The 24363-nt window shown below is 39.4% G+C and overlaps 1 protein-coding gene across 18 annotated transcripts in view; it reads left to right on the top strand.

The window, feature by feature from the left end:
* Positions 1–24363, top strand: part of bptf (bromodomain PHD finger transcription factor) — a 137724-nt gene that overhangs the window by 100213 nt on the left and 13148 nt on the right. For 7 of the 18 annotated variants that reach the window (XM_041216641.1, XM_041216635.1, XM_041216640.1 and 4 more), the window contains 12 exons: positions 883–1138; positions 2126–2290; positions 4094–4245; positions 6226–6361; positions 7903–8138; positions 9270–9495; positions 9945–10588; positions 11831–11916; positions 16525–16750; positions 19018–19268; positions 22017–22190; positions 23939–24131. In XM_041216641.1, the coding sequence (XP_041072575.1) occupies positions 883–1138; positions 2126–2290; positions 4094–4245; positions 6226–6361; positions 7903–8138; positions 9270–9495; positions 9945–10588; positions 11831–11916; positions 16525–16750; positions 19018–19268; positions 22017–22190; positions 23939–24131 (2745 nt within the window). The remainder of the gene's footprint in view (positions 1–882; positions 1139–2125; positions 2291–4093; positions 4246–6225; positions 6362–7902; positions 8139–9269; positions 9496–9944; positions 10589–11830; positions 11917–16524; positions 16751–19017; positions 19269–22016; positions 22191–23938; positions 24132–24363) is intronic. The other 11 variants (XM_041216644.1, XM_041216643.1, XM_041216636.1 and 8 more) reach the window with 8 other exon arrangements.

Here is a 24363-nt window from a genome sequence, read left to right as displayed (position 1 = left end):
TTGGGATGTTTTTGACATATTAATATATTTATGTTGCTGTAAAATCTTTGAGCTCCTTAATCCCGAGAGTGCAGAATTTGTACGTTTATCCTTTGACATGGAATGGTAAGAAAACTATGAAGTGCTACCAATGTCCCTTTGTTGTTCCAAATCTCCTGTAAAGGTTGTCAGAGACATGATGTCCTGCAGGAAGAAACTGTAGAAAAATTGATGGCCAATCTTGTGACTAGACACCTTCCACCAAACAAGTCTAGTCAGTATCACAATGCTGTTCTGTGGAAGACTTTTTTAATTGCAGAGTTATGTAGAAGTGTTAAAATATTTTAACAGACATTACTTTGACTTTAGTCTGATAATACATGAAATTATTTTATTATAGTAGACCCTTTTATAAATATTGGAAGTGTTCTCTTCCCTCCTTCCAAAACTTGAATTCAGAGATTAATCCAGTATCTTGTATACCTCAAGTGTAGTTACTAATTATTTCTGAAATTGATATGTTGTTTCCTATGCAAACTAAAGAAATTTGAATTCTAACATGATTGAGAGTGACATTTCTGAAAAAATGTTGTACATCTTTTATATTATGTTGGTGTGTCATGTATTTGAAATTAAGCAAAATAGCTTGAACATTATAAGTGGTAATGACATTGCACTTTAATATTTGTAATCCATATGTGTAAGTGGGTAAGGATTAATTTACACAAACTGGTTGGGAGAAGAGCAAATGGGAATTGAAATGTCTCATTTGTACACCTTTTCTGAGAATGCACCCAAAGACAGGAATATTGCCATGCATCATCTTTGATTTTTTTTTTGTTCTGCAAATGTATTCAATAGAGCTGTGGAAAACTTTTTGTAACTTCTATTGTACCTTAACAGAAGCGCCTTGAGCAGCAGAAACTATCTGCCACTCCAAATTCTTCTTCTACTGCCTCTACAACCAACAGTACTGCTACCACTATTGCCACTCCCCAGAAGTTAATGGTAGGCTCCTTGACAGGACAGGTCTCCCCAGGAACAAAAGTGGTATTTACTACCACAAAAGTGGGTTCACCAACAACAGTGACATTCCAGCCTAACAAGAATTTTCAGCAGAGTTTTGCTACCTGGATCAAGCAGGGCCAGAGTGGGTCAGGTATGTATCTCTGTGGATAGTTGAGAGAGTGAGTAACAAAGGAAGGTGATCACGAGTGTGATTGCATGCACAGAGTTCCTCATCTCAGCAGTGATATCCAGCAGAAATTAGATTCTTTTCCCCACTGAAATTGGGGCAGAAAATATAACTTATTTTTCATGTGAAATATTTTTATTTTAATAGTACCAATGATTTCATCAGGAACACAGACTGGAGTTAAACTCTGAGGCTTCAATTTTTACATATTTTGTTCCTTTGCTGGATTGGGCAGCATCACTAACCCAGTTTATTCAATATCCTCTGCATTCATAGTTTGACAAAAAAAATCTGCATAATTTTGTCCTTTTGACTTGGCAAGTAACTTGCAGCGCAACCAGATCAACTATTATAATGATGCAGTGTGGCACTGACCCACAGACTCAGTTAACTGATCTGACCTGGCATGATATTGAAAGCCATAAATTGTCACAAGGCTGAAGGGGAACATTGGACAGAATTCTATCTCTTGATCACAATCCAGTGGTCATTGCTTAAAAGTGTATCTTTGTGTCCATCAAGGCAGCTGCTACGTATATGATGAATATATTGGCCCTATTGCTTGGAATTAAATAAATCTTGGAAAATGCACACAACTTTTCTTGAAATATAACTTCTTAAAAGGATTAATAAATATTTGATTTTTCAATATTCTTTATCAGTACATTAAAATAGCTCTTTATTCTATTTACCAAAACATTTCTTTGTTCACTCGCTTGATAGATGTTAATCTCATGCAAACACTTTTACAGTAAATGATTTGCCTTTTTGTTCACTTTTAACCTGATTCCATTCGGAATTTTAATACTAGCTGAGTTTTGATTTGGTAATGTGAAAGTTAAGCAACTGGCTTCTCTCCTCATTTGAGAGTTGTTCAAGTGTAAGTCTCAGATGTGAACAAAGTAATGAAAGCCTAAGTGTTCTTTATATCTCTTGTCCATTTTCTGCTAGTCACCAGCACAGTTGCCACCACAGGTACAACCATTGCCAGCACAGGGCAGGCGTTCCAGATCACAGGCAGTCCTGTAACCATGACAGGCAAGGTGATAACTGCTAAGCTTCCACTCACTGCAAACAGCAAAATCCTCACCGTCAATGTGCCAACCACTCAAGGAGGTAGGGTGGAGAGTGTATTATTTCATAATTTATGTTGTGGAGAGCCCTGTGGTTTAAAATGTGCACCAGTGTCTGCTGGAATATAATTAAGGCTAGTTTATTTTTGTGTCTGTCAAATGATATTCATTATTGTGTGTTCTCCTTTGTTTTTAACTTTATACACTCAGCTTTTGGTGGAAAATCTGTTGACTAATTTGTGACCTTTAGCAGTAGCAAGGAGTGGGGCAGGATGGGATGGTGTGACCTTTAGTGCTAACTGTGCCTACCTTCATTTATCAAAGTTTGGCAGTCTCACTTTAACAGGAGAAGGAAGGGTGAATCTCCATTTGAATGTCACCATCAGGTGTATTTTAAACTTGAGCTTCCAAATCTTCAGTGTAGCGCCTTAATTCATCTTGAAACTATTGATTAAAAATTTGGAACTAAGTAATGCACACAAGAAACCATAAGCTAGCTTGTTGTTGTCACTTCATCAGTGTTAACCTGATTCTGGTCCAGACTTAGTACTCTCAAAGTAAATTTGGATACAAACTCCAGGAGCTTACACATATTATTACTCATTACAGTTGTATAATGCATTTGACATCACTGCAAAATGCTTTCACTGTTGTAGCAAGTGATGCCAACTTGTTAAGTTTGGAAGGCCAAAGGTATTCCGACTGACTACTTAGGATCCTATTAATAAAAAGGAAGAGCAAAAGGAAGATTCGACTCACCAGCATGTGTGCAGAGCTTTGCTTGTGTATTAAGTATGTACTTGTAGAACTCTTCTTTCTCATGAACATAAATACTTTCTGAAGGCATAACTCTCATTCATACTGGTGTTAATTCAATTTCTGCTGTACAACTGCATTTTTACATGCAGGCTTGTTTCTGAAGAGCAGTGTTCCTTTTGAAAACAAGGTGGATCATTACAGCATGTAGTGTACGAGTATTCAGTACCCATGTTTCAATGAGTATTCAGAACCCTGAGGCTGGATTGTTCTAATGTGGAAGCCACGAAGGACCTATCTGGATTTTTCAATAGGCCATACCTGAGAGAGTTGCATTTTCAACTTAACAGTCAGAGATTGCCCTGTCAAATTAGTGATGTGGGAAGGAATTGATTCCTTGCATGTCCAGCTGGTAAGTGGTGCTAGCAACTTGTCCATGTTCCATCTACAGTACTCCCTGTGCCGCATAACTTGACGTCATTTGTGAACTTGCATATACAGCTCTCTATTCATTCAACTAATCTATTAAATATAGTGAAAGGCTGATGCCCTAGTACAGATCCCTGGAGGATGCCACTGGTCGCATCCTGACAATTGAAGTGCATACCCATTATCGCTACTCTGTCTCCTATCGCCTAATGAATTCTCTATCCGTGTGAATAGGTTGACTCCAAATCCGTGCACTTTCATTTTTGCTAATGGCTGAGGTGCTGAATCTTATCAAATGCCTTCTGAAAGTCCACATAACTAACTAACATCCATAGACAATTTATCTAGCTCGTTAGTATCCTCAAAAAATCCAAAGAGGTTCATTATGCATGACATACTCTTTAAAAATCTATGCTGGCTCTCTCTGATCAGTTTATAATTGTCCAAATGCTTTGTCACTCTGTCCCTAATAACAGATTCTAGTAACTTCACCACACAAACATCAAACTAGAAGGACTACATCATTCATGAATTTCAGTTTCTGCAATTTCCATTTAGCCTTGTTACAATAAGAGACCCGTGTCTGCTGTTTTACAACGATGTACCATTGTCACTTGCGTATAGTCTATATTGAATTTTTATGCCCATTTTTGTTTTGTAGGTGTAGTTCAGGTACAGCAGAAGGTTTTGGGAATCATTCCATCAGGCACTACTTCCAGCCAGCAAACCTTTACGTCATTCCAGCCAAGGGCCACCACTGTAACTCTTCGACAGAATGCACCAGGTACAACAACTACAACTCAGCAGGTACAGGTATTTATTATTTTCATTTACTATTATTTTAGATCATATAAGCCTGCTTTGTTTAGAATACATTAATAGCCAGTGTGTTTGGGCAAATATTTTTTCCATCTGACCTGCAGCTTTTATTTAAACTAGTCAGTTTACAAACTTCACATTGCTTGGAAGAAGTTAAATGAGCTTAATTACACACAAAGTAATTGAACATGAGTAAAATCTTGTTCACTAATTTACTAATGCACAGACATGATAGGTCGAATAGCCTCCGTCTGTGCTGTGTGATCCAGTGTTCTTGCATTCAGTGCACTTGAGCAAGTTATGTTTACACAGCTTCCTCTGCTTAAAATAAACACAACTTGAGGCATTGTAACTGGCAACTTTGAAAACGTTGATGCAAATGCTATCACTTTTTGTCCAGCATAAGTGACTGCCATCTTTAAACATGGACGCAGTGGTGGGAACTGTATCAAACAATTGATATTCTACAATAGTAAATTCTACAGTAAATTTACTTAGCAGTAAATAACTAAGACAATGAATAATAGTAATGTAACACTTACAGTTGAAATTATGTTAGGATCCTGAAAAGAAAAACACAATGTGTGGAATCTCGGTACTAAGTTTGCCATTCCTTTGAATTCACATTTGATATACAAAATGATACATGTATTTCTCACCTGTGTGCGAGTTTCACAGCTCTCAACTAATTGTTGAAGGTTCCAAATTGAGTATCCCTGATTTGAACGATTTAATTTCTGTAAATATTTCCTGAAGACAAATGGGGCTTCCTGAATTCTGATAACTGACTACCCAATTCAAAAGGGACTGGCCAGTCGTACATCTAACTGAACCAGTCATGCAGTATTGTTTTGTTTGAATTGTGGAGCTCAGTAATTTTCTCAAGTCTGTAACCCTGGAAGCAAATGACCAGATCCTTCAACATATATATCCATTTAGGCTGGGGGCATGTAGCTGCTGTTGGTTTTTAAACTCTTCAACATTATGACTGGGCTTAAAAATAGTTGATGGTTATCAATGTTTACTTTTTTTAGTGATATGTTTCCCCAACATCGGGGAGCTCAGAAAATTTCTCAGGTTTCCACACACACACAACCCCCCATCCCCGGCCCCATTTAAAATGGAGCCATTCTGGGGTGTTGCTAGCTCCTGAAAACATTTGGGAAAGTACTTCAAAGAAAATACCTTTAGCCTTTCTTTCTCTTTATAAGGCTGTTTCAGATTCAGATTTTGGTATGTCTCCAATTAATTATGGTTTCTGTTTCTCATCTATCCCCCGCCCCCGTTTCAGTGTCCAATTATTTAAAAATCAGTAGTCAGACTGTTTTGGTGCCATTTCGACAAGGCTGGCCTCTGACACTGATCGAATTATTTTCTTCATTGTAAATGAGGGTTAATGGCTTCTTCACTGCATTATTAAATGGGGTTACAGTTAGGTGCTTGTTGCAATGGCTGTGTGTGCCTTTAAAGTAGGTCTAATCTACCAGCACGCCTCAAAGAATCTGGGTAGAGCAGATGCACCAATTGCCTATTATTTCTGTACTCTGCCGCTTTTCCTCCTCCAACTTAAGAACATTTGGGATTTACAACTGAAAGCAATTTCCTCCACCTCAGACCTGAACTTTTCTAAGAGGTCTGTGGCTATATTCTGGAACTTGAAATGGTCGTGAGATTGACTGGGACAGAACTTTTGATTGCCTATCAGGCATACATCAGTTGTTTATTGTGGCATATAATCTAATTATGTCTTTTTGGATGTTCTTTAGGCAGCTTCAGTTTTGTTCAGATTTACAGTTCATAAAACCTTGTTCACCCTCTCACACAGCCAAATAGTTATTGAGCTCATTCGCCATATGGGTTGCCAGAGTTTTTACTTTATAATGTCTCTAAGAATTCTGAAGACGTGTTTGAAGTACATCCTCTGGCATTTGCATTGCCATTTGGAAATTAATGTATTGTAATGTTTTATGCTAGGTCCTCACAACAGGAGGAGCAACACAGATACGTCCTGGTGTAACAGTTATAAGAGCACCTTTTCAACAGGCAGCAACCATTGGGAAAGCTATTATCCGTACGCCTTTGATGGTACAGCAAGGTATACTCCCAGCCAGTAGGTTAATCATTATACTTCTCAAATGTATAATACATCAACCAATCCATTGGTGTTTCCCATGTATTATTAAGGCTTCATTGTCTGTTCTATTTTTGTCTTTTCATACTTATTTTACAGTGCTGGATCTGCTATTGCAGCCTTATGGCTCTCCCCTGCTTTCATTTCAATTCAAATTTTATTATCCATTTGGAAATTCATTGTGGGTTTGTTTACATTTTGTTTTCATAATCCATCAGCTCTATAATTTTGCTGGACCCCAATGTGGGGCTCAAGACAACACCTCTGAGATTAAGAGCCCCATTAACTATCAAATGAGCTATCCGAGCTGTGCAGGAATTGGGATTTGCTTATTCTTCAGGAAACATGCCCAACTTTTCCATCTCTACATGCAAGTTACCTTTTGGCCTTTAATTGGCCCGAAACGTTCCTCATTTATCTTCTTGCGCTTTATGTATCTATGAAACATTTTTGGGTTTTCCTTGATTTTACTTGCCATTTTATTCATGCCATCTCTTTGTTTTCCTAATTTCCTTTTAATTTCACCCCTTCACTGTCTATACTCCTCTCAGCTTTCTGCAGTTTTGAGCCTTTGGTATCTAGTTGTAAGCTTTCTAATTTTGCCTTATCCTCCTCTATGTTCTTGACATTTGGGTGTGGTGGAGGCGGGTGGTCAAGATTTGGGAGTCTCACCATTTTTCTTTGTGAGAACATATTTGTCCTGAGCCCCCATTGGGTCCTCCTTGAAAGCCTATTACTGCTCTGACACTGATTTATCTTCCAAGTAGTTGTTTCTCATCCATTTTTACCAAATCACATCCATCTTTTGGGTGCATGCTGGTCAAACTCAGTCTGTCCTCTAAGATATTCAAATCTCCAGGGTCACTGGTTAGTGATCAAAAGGTGCTCTCACCCACCCTGTAACTCTTTGGTTCTTGAAGTATTAATTGGAATGGTCTCACTATTGCATGCATGATTTTGTTTTAGATAAATGTGCATTTACCAATTTGATTCACTTGTGTGCCCTGTAACTTTATAGGCCCTCCTTCAGTGGTAAGGACCTGGGAATCCAGACTTTGACCACCTCATTAGAATCATAGAGTTTTACAATGCATAAGGAAGCCATTCAGCCCACTGTGTCTTTGCTGGGTCTATGAAGAGTTATCCACTTAATTGAATTCCCTCATCCTTTCTCCAGTCCCCTTCCTTTTTTTCCTTAAGTATTTAATTACTTTCTTGCTGTTTCTGATGTAGCTTCATGGCTTGATGTCGCAGGTTTGTCAGCACTCTTTGTACTGTGCAAACCAAGGCTTTGTACGAAATACATTTAAAAAGAAAAAATTGAACGCTTCAAAGCACTTGACGACCAATGACTGTTGTATGTAGGAATTTTAATTAATTCAAAGTTGAACAAAATTTGCTAAAGTTTAGACTGTTAAATGACATTAACTCCAGTAATGGGAACAAATGTTCATTATAGCAAAGGACTAACAAAACAAATCATAACCAACGTTAATACAAATGCTTTCCTTGCCTTCCAGCTCAAAACCAACAGGTAGTCACTCAGATTATCCGTGGACAACCAGTAACAACTGTGTCAAGTACAGGTAATTTGGTTCAAAGTTCAACCCAAAAGATGGTGACTGCGCCAAGTACAGCTATGCAACCTATCCAAAGTCGGCCTGCCACACCACAAGGCCAACAGCCAGCCCAGCGGCCACAACAAGGACAGGTCCGATTAACGATGGCACAGCTCACACAGCTCACACAAGGACAGGTAAGTGTTGTGGCGTTTTCATTGTAGTCTTGGAAGTTTTTTAACCAGTGTTGACGAGTTACAAATAGTCCACTTAATTTTCAATACTGTCCTTTCCTTTAGCCGGTAGCACCTGTCCTAAACAGCAACCTTAAGTTTTCTTTCAATTAATTGCAATATGAGTAAATGTTCCTGCAGATTATCATATGAGGAGAGATTGAGGGAACTGCACCTGTATTCTCTAGAGTTTAGAAGAATGAGGGGTGACCTCATTGAAGGGTTCGACAGGGTAGATACAGGAAGGATGTTCTCCTTGGTTGGGGGGGTGTCTAGAATCATCGGACACAGAATAAGGGGCAAACCGTTTAGGACCAGGATGAGGAGGAATTTCTTCAGTTAGAGGGTGGTGAATCTTTGGAATTCTCTACCCCAGAGGGCTGTGGAGGCTCAGTCATTGAGCATGTTCAAAGCAGAGGTTGATAGATTTCAAAATACCAATGACATCAAAGCAGATGGAGATAGTATGGGAAGATAGAGTTGAGGTAAAAGATCACCACGATCTAGTTAAATGACGGAACAGGCTCAAGGGGCAGAATGACCTACTCCTGCTGCTATGTTCCCATGTGGGGACTGTTCCATATTGTTTTAAAGTTGCCTTTTCTGAAAAAAGGAACAGTTTCGGGCAATATTTGCAGATTTCTGAAGCACTGTCCTGAGAGTTGAATTCTTCAAATTTGTACTACCAGATGCTAAATTTATGCATTTGGGTCTAATTCTAATATTGCCAAATGCCATGATATTGTTAGATTCAATGTTCCCCCGCTTCATGCATCATAAAGTTTGGGAATGTGTGATTCTTTAGCTGCAGTGTATAACTTTGAAATTCAGGCTCCTTCACGAGAAGAAATAGCCCCACAAATTCTCTAACTACTTGGTACTAATTAGGGGGTGGGAATGGGTGGTGATAATTTTTTTTTACCTTATTCAGCATTAATTCATGTTAATTCAGCATTGCTGTCATGTTGTCTCCTTGCAATTCCTCCTAGAAAGTTTCAGATGTGAGTAACAAACGAGCGTTTTTCTAAAGTATAGGTGTGTACTGATAGAGCCAAAACTTTTAAAATTGTGATCATGCTGATGTCCTTGTTGTAGAGCGGAGGTCAGGGATTGACTGTGGTGATTCAAGGGCAGGGGCAAACAACCGGACAACTTCAGCTTATCCCACAAGGTGTATCAGTAATTCCTGGGCCAGGACAACAGTTAATGCAGGCTGCCATGCCAAGTGGAACTATTCAGAGATTCCTCTTCACACCCCTGCCAACCGTTACCGCATCAGCTGCTGCAACAACAGTAGCTTCTGTGACAACAGCAGCACCAGGTGAGACAATTCTATAGGTGTCATTTATTTTCAACATTTTACCTAAAAGCATGGTAATAAAGAACTGGGGAATACATTCTCAAAATGTCAGCTTCTAAATGTTGAAATTTTGCAAATAGAAAATTTCATTTTCTTTGCAATGCAATCAGTGAATTCATATTAATCATGGACATCACAGCCCTGATGAAAATATGTCCCTCCGGACCAAGATGATGCTTGAAAGCTGCCTTCTCATTGCATTTGAGAATGCACAATGTATGAAAAAACATTGAATATTTTCACACTGCAGGAAATAGTTTGTGCAATGATCTAGAGAAGTTAATGTTGCACTTTATTATACAAATTGAACACTGGTTTTAGTACTTATTAATGAAGTTACCAATCTCTTATAATATAATGTGTAATTTGTGTGAAATGCTGTATATATTATGTTTAATCTTGTTCTGCAGCTGCAACAGAACAGAAACAGGTGCAGACACATGTACAACAAATGCAAGCTCCAATCCAATCATCACCTCAGCCTCCACCACCTTCTCCTGTTCAGACTTCAGTTACCTCTCAGCCCCAATCCTCAATACAGCCTGCCCAAACACAGCCAGCACAAGCCCAACCTGTCGTCCAGGTACAAGCTCCACCACAAGTTCAACCTGTTGTTCAGACACAAGTTCCACTACAAGCTCAAGTTCCTCCAGTCCAAGCTGGGAATCAACTAACTGTACAATCCCCACCTCGGCCTCAGCTGCAGCCCCAGCAACATCAAGCCAATATTCAGACAATAGCTCCTCAACCTCAACTTCAACCCCAAGTTCCAACTCAGATGGCAGCTGAGACCCAGGCACTGCCTCAGGTCCCTCAGGGTGTGGTTCAACATCAGATCAAACTCCAGGTCCCTGTTCAGATTCAGCAGCCAGGTCTGACTCCAGCTCAGCAGATCCAAAATGTGGTCAGTGTGCAAGCAGCCAGTGTCCAGGAGCAACTACAGCGAATCCAGCAAATCCGTGAACAGCAACAGCATAAGAAACAGCTGCAGATAGAAGCTAAGAGGGAGCACATGCTACAGACTGCAAACCAAAATGAAATTATTCAGAAACAGGTAATAACTCCTGTGGTGGAGAATAAAATGTATTTACTGGGTACCTTAAGATTTTTTTAGATTGCACTTTGCATTTACATTGCCACTTAGGAAATATTGCATTCTGCTATTCCTTCACAATCTACGTGTGTGTGTGTGTGTGTGTGTGTGTGTGTGTGTGTGTGTGTGTGTGTGTGTGTGTGTGTGTGTGTGTGTGTGTGTGTGTGTGTGGGGCTGCCAAACTTTTGGGAATTGCTGCCATTACTTGATATTCAAGGTAAGTAGAAAAATGTAGCAATACATTCTGCTTTTAAATAATGAATTCTCCCCATCCTACAGAATTCTGCTCCTTAAATTTATTTTCTCAGTTTCTCTCCAGGGGCACCTGTGCCCCTTGTGAGGTGCACAGTAACAAAGATGTCTTGACCTTTGTTTTGGAAAGATCATTCTCCCTGTTCACTGCCTTTCTTTGGTGCTGTTCATCCTGTAAAGAATCACAGTTACAAACCTACAGCCTACCGATTTTGTGCTTCACCTTCTTCTGAAACAAGCTTTGAAACAAAAGCTCTTGGAAGAAAATGGTCATCCTAAAGCTAGGGATGGTCAATAATAATTGTAGATGCACTTAAGATGGTCATACTTCCTATTTAGTCCTTAAACTGCTTCAGCCCAGCGTGTGTGGAATTTATATATTTTCTCTCTTGGGTAGTCCCCACAGCACATGTAATAATTTGGCTCATAAAGACAGCCTGTTCCCTGTACGTGTCACTGCACTGCATAATGGCAGTCTGCCTGGCCATGCTATTTGTAGATTTTCAAATGAAAAGTTTAAAACAAATGAAAACCAGGTCGTCATTGCAGACTGAAAGCACATGCTTTTTTTTTGCAACTAATGAGGTTTAAACTTGATCGTAAAAATGATCAGAATTTGTTGTTGCCCTGTAGACTTGAATGTCACCCCATGCTGACATTGGGTGTGTGTGTGGTGCTGGTTGAATTTTCCTCTTCAGTTTTCTTTTTCCTCCCTTCTCTTTAGCAAAGTGCCCAGACTTTTTCTTCCTCCTCCTGCCTCCAACCACCCCACCTCCTCCAAAATAAACCCTGCCCAGCTGCCACCAACACAAATGCAACACCCCTTGTCTCCCATGTCGTTAGCATCACTTGAGAATTTTTTTTCAACTCCCGTTGAAATTTGAAGGTGTTTAGTAATTTTTTTTGTCTAAGTTAACTTTCGTGCATTAACTTTTTTTTCTTGTGATTAAGGTGGTAATGAAACAAAATGCTGTGATTGAGCACTTGAAAGCAAAGAGTAGGATGATGTCACCTGCAGAACGAGAAGAAAACCAGAGGTATATTTAGCTCAGTGAATAATAGTCACTTGGAGGGAATTATGGGATTGTAAATAGATGTGGGAAGTGTAATTCAGAATCACAATCTATACCTTGACATTATAGTTCAAGTATTGTGGTATTGTACATGAGACCTTTCAGCCACTTGGTCCATTTTGCCATTCTATTAGATCATGGCTGATGTCATTTCAACTGCATTTACCTGCTTTTTCTCCCAATCCATTAATAACCTTGCCTGGCAAAGCTATCAATCTCAGTCTTGCATTTTTTAAAATTTTGTTCACAGTTTATTTCATTTTAGCCATGTTTTTGTTTGTGGCTTGCAGCACATATTACATCAATGTATAATTTTATTCTGTAGACAGTAAATAATTCTATATTTCATTATAATAGTTTTGATTAGCTGGCCAATGTTAATTCAAGAGGAAAGGAAATATTTTTGTTCCCAGTCCTTCCTGTTCTATACAAAGTATCATAGATTGAAGAGACTTTTGCGTAACATTTTTCTAATAACTTCAATTTTCTTACCCATAAGTAAGTCCTTAAATCAGGCTCGCTTCACTGCTCGGCCTCTCCTGTGACATTATTGATGGATGTCTGTTCAATAGAAAAAGTTGGAGGCTGCAACTTTGCAATTTCTACCTGAGGACTGGATGTGGAGCTGTGTGGTTGCAATGGTTGGCAGGTAATGCAGATTACCTGGTGCATGCTGTGGGTTTCCAAAATGCTACAGCACCAGAGTGACTAATGCAATCTAAAGCTGCAGTCCTCAGTGTTAGTTTTCTATGCGAACTTGTCGCAATTAGTGACATCACTGGGGCAATCTAGCAGAGACACAGATTCAAGTGGGTCTCCCTGTCGGTAAGAAAATTGTCACTTCTGCAAAAATCACAAAATGCTCATATCTGTTTCATTCCCAAAAAATGAACTACTTGAGCAAAGAATACACTTCCTTGAATTATTACCTCGCACCACCACCCCCACCCCCACCACCATCCACACAACCTTCCATCACATTAAGTTTGTAAAGACACTTGGAATGAAGAACAGGTTTTTATAATTTATGTATAAGAGCTTAACGTTCTCTTTTGTTGTCAGTAAATGCCAAATTCTTAATTGCCGTGAGAAAGAGGTGAGATAATGAAGAACCTAAAGTAAAATGCCTTATCCTAGACCATGTATTAATGGTTGGATTTGAATGATGCAGAAAGTTTACATGTGAAGCAGAGGAAACAGCTAATTAAAATACTTGGCTCTAACCTGGTGTTTTAATTGACCTAGCTCTCAATCTAACAAAACACACTGGTGGATTATTCACTATAATCCATAATAATTGCTTGCTACATTTTATAATGTTTCAGCTGGCTTTGTCAACCATTACTAAACAGCTTCTCATTGAGAGTTTACAGCAGGGATTTCTGGCTATCTTATTGCTCTTTTAACATGAACAAAAAAAGTTTGTTTCGATTTTATATGTTACAATTCAATCTGCTTTTGTATGGCACTTTTTTTATTCGTCATTAGGATGAGAGCATTGCTGGCAAGGCCAGCATTTATTGCCCATCCCTAATTGTCTTGCTAAGTGGCTTGCTAGGCCATTTCAGAAGGCAGTTAAGAGTCAACCACATCGCTATGGGTGTGGAATCGCATGTAGACCAGACCAGGTAAGGATGGCAGATTTGCTCCCCTAAAGGACATAAGTGAACTAGATAGGTTTTTTATGACAATCCAGTAGTTTCATGATCCTCATTACTGAGATGAGCATTTTTAAAAATTCCTTCATGGGATGTTGGCATTGCTGGCATTTGTTGTCTATCCCTGATTGTCCTTGAGAAGGTGGTGAGCTGCTGTCTCAACCACTGCAGTCATACTGGTGCACGCAGACCAACAGTGCTGCTGGGGATGGAGTTCCAGGATTTTATTCCCACAGCAGTGAAGTAATGTTGATATAATTCCAAGTTAAGATGGTGCGTGGCCTGGAGGGGAACTTGCATGTGTTGGTGTTCCCATCCGTCTCCTGCCCTTGTCCATCTTGGCAGTAGAAGTTGCAGGTTTGGAAAGTACTCTCAGAATAACCCTGGTGAGTTTCTGCATTGCATCTTGTAGATGGTGCACGTTTCTGCCACTGCATTGGTGGTGGAGGGAGTGAATGTTTAAGCTGGTTGATGGGGTGCCAATCAAGTGGCTGCTTTGCCCTGGATGTTGTTCAACTGCTTGAATATTGTTGGAGCTGCAATCATCTAGTCAAGTGTACTGTATTCCATCACACTTCTGACTTGTGCCTTGTAGATGATGCCAGGCAGTGGGGAGCCAGGAGGTGAGTTACTTAACTCAGAATTCCAAGCCTGTGGCCTGTTCTTGTAGCCGTGGTATTTATATGGCTGGTTCAGTTCGGTTCCTGATTGATGGGAACCACCAGGATGTTGATGGTGTGGGATTCAGCTATGTCAAGAACAGGTGGTTAGATTCTCTCTTGTTGGAGATAATAATTGTCTGGTACTTGTGTGGTGTGAGTGTCACTTGCTACTTATCAGCCTAAGCCTGAATGTTGTCCAGATCTTGATGTACATTGGTACAGACTGCTTCAATACCTGAGAAGTTGTGAATTGTACTGAACATCAGCAAATATCCCCCCTTCTGACCTTATGATGGAGGGAAGGTCATTAATGAAGCAGCTGAAGATAGTTGGGCCTAGGACACTACCTTGAAAAATTCGCACTGAAAGGTCCTAGAGCTGAGATGATGGATCTCCCACATCCACAACCATCTTCCTTTGTGCTAGGTATGACTAACCAGTGGAGAGTTTCCTCCTGACTCCCACTGACTTTTATTTTGTCAAGCAGCTCTTGATCAAATGCTGCCATAATGTCAAGGGCAGTCACTCTGACCCCTCTGCCATGATTTGAACTCATGTCTCTGTAGAATTAGTCCAAGCCTTTTGATTACAAGTAACATTACCACTACGTTATTGTCCTCCTCATAGTGTTTACATTTATATTATCAAAATATGTACCTGATTGAAGATAAAATTTGGCAGCAATCATTTTTTGAAATCCTGAGATTGAATTACATTATGTCTCCCTTACAGGTAGTAATTGCCTTACATAGCATCTAGTTTTTTTTTTAGAACAAAAAAGTTTTGCTGTGTTCACATTAAGCGCTGACCTACTGGTAAGCCTCATTGAAGGATTCACATTTATATAGTACTTTTCACGATCCCAGGACATCTCAAAGTGGGTTACTGTAATTATGAAATGTTGTCAGTTGTAATGTTGGAAACACAACAGCCACTTTTGCACATAAACTCCCGCGATCAGCTAAGAGATGGCGCTTCCAACAGTGCAGCACTCACTCAGTACTGCACTGTTCTAACCAAGAATTTTGTGATCAAGTCTCTGGTTTGGGACATGACCTCTAACCTTCTGATTCAGAGGCAAGAGTGCTGCCATTAAGCCATAGTTGACAGTTATGCTGACACTTGTGAATGTTGGGCACTGGTGAAGTAAATTCAAGAGTAGAATGTAGACTAACACATTCTGTTGTTGTGATTTGTAAGCAACCATTTTGTGAATAAATCCCTCTTCATTGACATTATAAGTGAGATTGGGTAATGAGAAAAGTAATCCTTTCATAAGTGAAACTTGATGTTATTTCAAGTGGAGTTCTAAAGCTGTGTCTGTCAAGTGCATTTAAAATTTTAATAGCCAGAGGTAACCGGTTCATCTAGTTTTGTAATTGAGTGGCATGTCAAATAAATGGATTTCTCCTTCTGCTTTTTTATTCCTAAACCTGCTGAGACCTTGTTTTAAAAAGTATATCCTTTGACATCCTTGAATTAAATTTTTGCTCTAAAATAGCTGTCACGTCTCTACTGCAATACCATCATCCTATTGATTGCAGCACTAGTTCGTGGTGCAGTTGGTACGATTTATCATACTTGCAGACCAGGAATTTTCCCGGTTTTACCCCTTGCTTGCGATAATAGCCTCAAGGACGATGTAAGGGCTGTTCCTCTCTATCTCCCAATGGGAAATGTCTAGCTTTTGCTTGGTCATTTCTCAAAACACAAAAGTAGCCTGGGAGATCACAGATGTAAATAATCTGTTTGACTTCTGATTAATTATCCTCAGAACCTGGAATTAGAATATCTAAGAAATTAATAAATTGGATGTGAGTCTTATTGTGATTACATAGATTTCCCTGATTTTGCTGCAAAAATCTCTCCCCACCCAGGTAATAGATATCACTGCAAAACCAGCACAGAATTATTTGGCTAATGTTCTTGCTCATGAAAATAGTTTAGTGTCCATGAAATCCATCACACAGCAGCAAATTAGATGATTTCACTGCAGTAAGAATTTCTGAAGAAGGAATTTAATCAAACTGTGAACCTGGAAATACATGTCAATATGGCAGAATTCAAAGTAGTATTTTCTGAACACAACCTTTGGCTTGTGCTTCTTAATGAAAGAAGAGATTATTATTGTAAGGAATTGTGTTTTTGCCATTGTTAACTTGCAAAATGTTTCATGAAGGAAAAGATAAATCATTGGTAAATATGTTACAGATCTATTTCACTTCTTTATTCCTTTCTCTCTTTTGATCCAGAATGATTGTCTGTAACCAGGTTATGAAGTATATTCTGGATAAAATTGACAAGGAAGAAAAACAAGCAGCAAAGAAAAGGAAGCGAGATGAGAACGTGGAGCAGAAGCGCAGTAAACAGAATGCCACCAAGCTATCAGCATTGTTGTTCAAACACAAGGAACAGTTGAAGGCTGAAATTCTAAAGAAAAGGGCATTGTTAGATAAAGAGCTTCAAATTGAGGTGCAGGTATGTGACACATAAGCATCTAGTAATTTTTTTTTCCAGTGATAAAGAATTTTCAAGTTACTGGATCTCTCGCAACCATATCAAATCACTTCATTACTTCGAAGTGCAGTCGCTATAATTGCAAAAGTGGAAGCTGTGATTTTGCCATAAGATCCCAGTAAAAGCAATGAAATTAAGGATTATTTTAATCTTTTTGATGTTGAGGGAGAAATTTTGGCCAGGAATGAGAAGAACATCCTGCTATTCTTCGCATAGCTGCATGGTTTCAAATGTTTAACTCTTAAGTTGAATTGCTTAGAATTATAAAATCTGAAAGCACAATTCACCTCAGCATGCCTTTGCCTGCCTGCTCTTCTAAAGAGAAAAGTAATTCCTCCTCATCTCTGATTTAAATCTACCACCCCTTAGCCTAAAGCTACGGCCTCTTGTTCTAGAATACCCCACCAGGGGAAACATCCACTCCACATCTACTTTGCATATCCAATTCCTTTGTGAAACCGATTCTGAATTTACTACTGAATCTGCTTCCACCACTCATTCAGCCAACATATTCCAGATCATAACTCATTGTGTAAAACATTTCTCCTTATCTCCCCTCTGGTTGTCCTGCCAATTATTTTAGATCTGTCCCCTCTGGTTACTGACCCACCCACCTGTGGAACAGTTTCTCCTTATTTACTCTACCAAAAGCCCTCATCATTTTGAACACCTCTATTAAATGCCCCATTAACCTTTTTGACTCCATCGAGATCAATCCTAGCTTTCTCAACTTTCCAAGTAACTGAAGTCCCTCATTGCTAGTATTCTGGTAAATTTTCTCAGCGTCCTCTCCAAGGCTTTGACGTCCTTCCTAAAGTGTGGAAACAGAATTGGCATAATATTTTAGTTGAGGGCTAGCTAGTGTTCCACTGATGGGTGGGTCAGTAACTAGAGGGCACAGGCTTAACATAATTGGAAGAAGAACCAGAGAGAGACGAGTGGTGGTATATAAAAGTTTAGTATAACTTCCTTGCTTTTGTGAGTTGTCACTCCTATTTATAAAGCCACAGATCCTTTTTGCTTTTTTTAAACAGTCATTTCAACTTGTCCTGCCATCTTCAATATTTCTTTGTGAACCAACCTCCCCAGAGGTCTCTGTTCCTGCATCACCTTTAAAGTTGTACCATATTGTTGATTATTACCTGTCTTCATTCTTCTTTTCAAGATATGCCACTTAATACTCTGCATTAAATTTAATTTGTCAGGTGTTTGCCCACTTCACCAGTCTTGTCTATGTCCTGAAGTCTGCTACCATCCTCCTCACTGTTCACTTCATTTCCAAGTTTTGTGTGTCATCTGCAGATTTGGAAATTATGCACCTACACTCAACTCCAGGCCCTTCATATATTATCATAAAAGGCTGTGGTCCTAAAGCTGACCTCTTGTGGGTGGGGGGGTGGTGAGGAGGAGGGAAAGAATGCTATATACCCCAGTCTGCAAAACAACCATTCACTCCTATTCTCAGTTTTCAGTCTTTTAGTCAATTTCACATTATGCTTCCCCTTTAATCCTATAGGCTTCATTTTTGTTAATATATTATTACTTAAACTAATGTAATAATTCATAACATTCTTGCCATTAGCATTTTATTCCATTCTTTGTCCTTTTTTCAAAGAGACTGCCTCCCACCTTTGATTCTGCAGTTGATTATATAGAGCATAGATTTATTTTTCTTGTTCTTCTGTGTGTACAGAGAATAGTACAGTTCAAACTAGGCGGGATGATGGTTCTTTTCTTGGTTGCCAAAGGGTAGAATGCATTGCTTCCAAGGGACACTCAGCTGGCAATTCAACCTAAAGCTAAATTCAGCTTACCCAATTGAAACAAACCAGTTTATTGGCAGGCAGTGTCATCACCTCTGCCACAAACTTAGCTCCATTAAAACGTAGGTGAAATACAAGTTAGTTGGCCATCAGCAATAGTAAAGGTGGGATTAGGTATTTTTCTGAATCATCCCTTAAGCTAGATGAGTACACTTGCTGAATTCTGGGCATCAATACTGGCACCAGGGAATCTTTCGTCTCCTGGCTGGAAGACCAGGAGGTGAAATCTAAAATTGAGAAAAAGCACTCTACATTTTTTGACAAGTTTATCGAATCTTTCAGTGAGTTATCTTTGCTATCTGATGAACAGGGTACAGTTTGCAGCAGTGTTCCATTGCACAGAGTTGCACTGTTGCTGTTACATCAGTTTGCTGCTGTTGACAGAACTTTTGTTCATTTTGTTAGGAGGAGCTGAAAAAAGACAGAAATAAATTAAGGAAAGAGAAAGAGAAGGCACAGGCAGCAGCTATCCAGACTGCAGCCATTGCCGCTGCCGCAAATGCCGTACAAGCCGTGGTGACGCAGAAACGAAAACGAGATGAAGAGAGGGAGCCTGCAAAGGTGAAGAAGAAAAAGATGATTTCTACTACCTCAAAAGAATCCAAGAAGGACACAAAGCTTTACTGTATCTGCAAGACACCTTATGATGAATCAAAGTATGTGATAGACAAATATTTTCTTCTACTTGTATTCCATTATTATAAATGATTCCCTTAGTCCCATTAGGGCCATTTGCCTCCGTTTCCAAGCATTATGGCAAGTGGATGTTTGAGGTCACTCTGCTCTAGCAGGTACATGAAGTTAGCGTGCAAGGCCATGATCTCCAGATATGTGCCCACCAGTGCAGCCCTCGAGAATCTCCACAGAGATAAGAGTTCTTTCTGAACGATTGTAAGGGAAAGCATGCATTTTACATAATTTGGAAGCTAAAAATTGCCATTAATCTGAGAAATGAGGCAAACATATATGTTTGTCTGGGGGTTGTATTTTCCTTTCTTCTTCTCAAACACCCCTTCTCCCACCCGTCCAAGGATGCAGTTTCCTCTTCTCCCATATATCTCTTCCCCCATTGCATGCAGCCAACTTGCTCCCAGGCTTCTATAAATAAGTAGCCCCAGCTCTGATAAGTTGAAAGAATAAGTGTGATTTGGCATCAGTGGTGGGGGGGGTCATTAGTTTAAAATTGTTATCAGAGTGAGGAGAGGAAATTGTTTATGCAGAGTTGTTGTTGAGATTATGAAATGATATGCCATAGGGAATAATTGAGGCACAGGCCATTGCAGTAGTTTAAGGAAGGAGTGTTTATATTTGAAGCAAGGGAATATACAGGGTTATGGCAGGAGAGCAGAGCCAGTGGGATTAGACTTGAACTATTCCAGCTAAGAGCCAGTAGACATGATGAGCTGAATAGCCACCACCTGTGCAGTAAACGACATTTGGTATCTCTCCAAGTGTCAGGAACTTGACATAGAGAATCAAATGTGCAGGATCACAGCACAGCCGTGTTCTAGCACATTGATACCTTGCATCATTGTGCTTCATGTATTTGATGAAACAGCAGCTTTGAATAAATCAAGTTCATTCTTCACTTTGTTTTCTGTTTCACTGATGATACTAACTAGCATTTAAGAAAATGAGGTAATAATGAAAAGTGGTTGTTTACCATTCAGCTAGTCCAGTTGTTCAGGTTCTTTTTGAGGGATTGTGCCAGCCATTTTCCTCTTTCTGCTCCAGACCTAAAGCCTGTATCTTCTGTTTGGTATTCATTCAGCATTAGGGTGGCGATGGTCATTGCTATTTAATGATGTATGCTTCTGTATTTTTTTGATTCTGTAAAACTTCAGTGGATAGAAGGGGTAATGAATGTTTAATAATCTTGTTAACAGGGAGTGTATTAACTATACAAAAGTGGGAATTATTTATGATCACAATCTTAGGATAGTACACAGAAGAAGGAAGGCTATTGAGCCCATCAAGCCCGTCCAGCTCTTTTGGAGAGCAATCCAGTCAGTTTCACTCCTCCACTTTTTTCGTATCCCTGCAGTTTTTTTTCTCCAAGTATTTATCCAATTCCTTTTTGGGTTTTAATTTGATTGTTTCTTGACTCTGCCTTGCTACCAGTCCAAAAAATAAGACATGCACTGTTTCCAAAGCAAGACATCATGTAGGAATCTGCTCTACCTGTGCTGTTTATGGTCCAACTAGTCCAAGGTCTACATTTTGAGAGTTGTGTATCAACCATTCCCCTTCTGTGAGGAGGCATTTATCTCTGCCCAGAAAGGGTGAGGTTGAGAATCCAACCTTGTAGAAATTTGCAAATGGAAATCTATATTTTTTTGCTTGAAATTATAGTTCTGCACCACAGTTGCTGGCGAGGACTTTTTAAACAAATTATGCCTGAATTTAATCATGGTAAACAACATGGTAAATAACGCTTTAGAATTGTGGGACAAGCTCTCTGCTAGCGACTTCCTAAAGTGTTATATTATCAATTTTGGTTTTACCACCCTGCAGAGAAGAGGCCAGAAAGGAGAGAGTCTCTGCCATCACTTTCTAGCTGCTAGTTTGTGACATTGCCATTGTGGTCGGTTGCTCAGCTGCTCTTCTAGCCAAGCATAGTACAGGAAGAAAATTATCCTTTAGAAGAAATTATCACCAAAATAAGATAGGCAGCCAAAATAAAGTGGTTATGAAATGACAAGAGTGTCCTCTTCTCTTATTCAGTATTGTTGCTTAACTTGTTAACCAGTGTCATCACACCGCCTGCTTCCTGGGAAGTCTCCCAAGTCCAAATACTGGTTTCATGCAGCTAACTTTTTTGTCTTGGTTAAAGGGAGGTTTTCTGGTTTTGAGCAGGCAGATGGAGGGAGGTACTGATGAGGACCATCCCACTTGCTTCACTGATTGTGTAGATAATAGGGTCATTTTTTTGTAGATAAGACTTGCATACATTTCCAAAATGGCAAAGGTCTATAAATACACAATGCTTTTTTAAAAGCACTGTCCTCGCTCTCATTTTCTCTCTCTTCCTTTGCTTCCTCATGCCGTACACCATTTTTTCCTGTTTTCTCCTCTATTCCATGCAACATTCCCAAGCAGACAGGACATTTTTGACTACATCTGTCATTGATCGCTGACAGATGTGTGAGTACATCCTGAGCTGACTCTCATCCCAGTGTTCCAACCTCCTTCACTTGTAAGGGTCATGGCACCACCCAGCCTACTCCAACAACCTGGCTGAGATTGGAGTGTTGTTCTGTGGAGTGCTTCAAGAATGAATCCATATAATCCATGGCCCGACACCAGTGTGCTGCACCACCAGGTTGCTTCTACATAAAAGGTTTGTGGCTAATAGGAGGGAGAGAGAACTTAAACACACTATGATGTGTGTGTTCATTTTTCAGGTTCTACATTGGCTGTGATCTCTGTACGAACTGGTATCACGGAGAATGTGTTGGTATCACAGAAAAAGAGGCTAAAAAAATGGATGAGTACATTTGCAATGAGTGTAAACGAGCACAGGAGGGCAGCAGCGAGGAGCTCTACTGTATTTGTAGAACACCATACGACGAATCACAGTAAGCTGAAACATCAACGGAGACTTTTTATCGCCCTGTGATCGTTTTCCTTTTGCGTGACAGGCATGAACTATTGTCCTCCTTGGATGTTTCTTAGCTGCTGGTTATGATGCAGACTGCATGAAATCATACTAAGCTTGCCTGTGATATTTGTGGCTACTCAGTGCATGTATTTAGGTATTGATTCCAAATTTGAAGCTGATTTTTTTTTCATTAACTCCCATCTGCAGACCATTGTTTTGATGTTTCTATAGTGTTTATTTTTTTCTCTTAAATTTGGACTGATGCACTATACATATTCTGCAGTCTCTTCCATTCAGCTATTAAGGTTACCACATAACTGTCCCAAATTATTTCCCCCTTGCCTCTTCATTTATTGAAGGCATTGACTCCTGACTGGGGCACAGTCCCACTGACTCTCAGAACATCTGAGTAACCTGATCAAGCAAATACTCTTCATTTATGAGCTTAGGTAGCGAAGGTTGGCAGGTTGTTGATCCATGTGAGACATCACAACTAAGCTAATCATGTCCTTGCCCACTATAACACTTTTCATCAGGAATAACAGTCAGGGTTAAGAGCCCTAACTGTTCCCAATCTCCTGCTTATCAACCCAGAGCACTATTATTACTACCGAAGCAGAGTTCAGCTAACTGCAAAACCAAGCATCCTCTGTTACTTATTGTCTGTCTGAGCCACTGGGTAGCTGCAGCAGTGAGTATATTTAATCTTTAATCTACTGGGGGAACTTGTAGAAACATTTTTTTACTTTGGGAGAAAGAATTGGCTATTCAGGTAGGTAGAAAAAACTTGATTTTAATTAAATGAGCTAAATTCTGTATTGAACTGTGGCTTTAAAAAAAATCCATTCTCCAAGAGGGATTCAGAATGATGGATTTTGGAAGGTTTGTATCTAACATTATACAGTGGATTTTTACAGGTTTCAAATATCATGGTCTCTTGCTTTGCTAATAAAAGCTCTGTTGTGGTTTGTAATCTTGACAAAGCTTGACTTGTGCACTGATGATATGCAAAAAGCAGTGTTCTTAAGTGGTGTTGCTAAGAATATATAATATTTGTTTGAAAATGAATATTATAAATTCTATCGCTTGCAGTAATGCACTTCAGATTCCTTTGTGGCAGTTTTTAATTTTGTTGAAAAGCAAAAATATAATGGGGAAATTATTTTTATGATTTATATCATGGACATCCCAATTTTTTTTTTTAAAAAAGGATTCTCCAATCCCTCAACCTTGTACATAATCCTTGCTTGTATATAGGCATTGATTCCAAGTTTGAATTTGATTTTTTTTCCCATTAACTTTCTCCCCTTCCCTCCTCTCCCCTTCTCAACTGACTTCTTGTTTGGTGCACATAGGCACCTTGAATCTACAGCTGACCATCCTTTTTGTGTTAGTTTTCATTAAAAAGTATTGCCAGGTTACTTAACCCGAAGGTTGTTGGCTAACTATCAGGAATGAGGATCTATACTGATGCTTGTCAGTCTGGATTCTGAAGCTAATTGTAACATGCTGCCATAAGATCAGTTAACACAGCATATACTGGGCATTTAACCTGGGACCTTCTAGTCTGCATGGTTCAACTAGTTTTTAATTGAATACTTGCTATCACGTGAATCTGATAAAATAATGACTGACCCATGGTGCATTTAGTTGATGCCATTGATTGTTTGTTTTAACAGTGAAGTTCAGTAGCAAATAGTATGTGTACTTTTTTTAAACCCATAGGTTTTACATTGGTTGTGACCGCTGCCAAAACTGGTACCATGGGCGCTGTGTTGGCATTCTACAAAGTGAGGCAGATCTCATTGATGAGTATGTCTGCCCACAGTGCCAGTCTACGGAAGATGCTATGACTGTGCTCAGCCCGCTTTCAGACAAAGACTATGAAGGTCTTAGACGAGTGCTGCGTTCTTTACAGGTGAGAGAGTTTGCAAAATAATTTCTAATTAAACTTCTGTTAACTTTTTGTTCTGTGCTTCCTTCCCTCATGTTTGTTTTTTTTTTTCTACCCTAAACCCCATCCTCCTGCCAGAAGACTGGGTGATAACATAGGCAGTAGCTTTCTGTAGCCTAGGCCAGTGATACTTAGCCGTAGTCTTTAACAATCTTGCGATCTGGGGGTGATACTGACTTTTCTCTCCTTTAACCAG

This window comes from Carcharodon carcharias, chromosome 22 (assembly GCF_017639515.1).
Source record: "Carcharodon carcharias isolate sCarCar2 chromosome 22, sCarCar2.pri, whole genome shotgun sequence".
Classification (NCBI taxonomy): domain Eukaryota; kingdom Metazoa; phylum Chordata; class Chondrichthyes; order Lamniformes; family Lamnidae; genus Carcharodon; species Carcharodon carcharias.
This window is presented reverse-complemented; position numbering and strand designations above follow the sequence as displayed.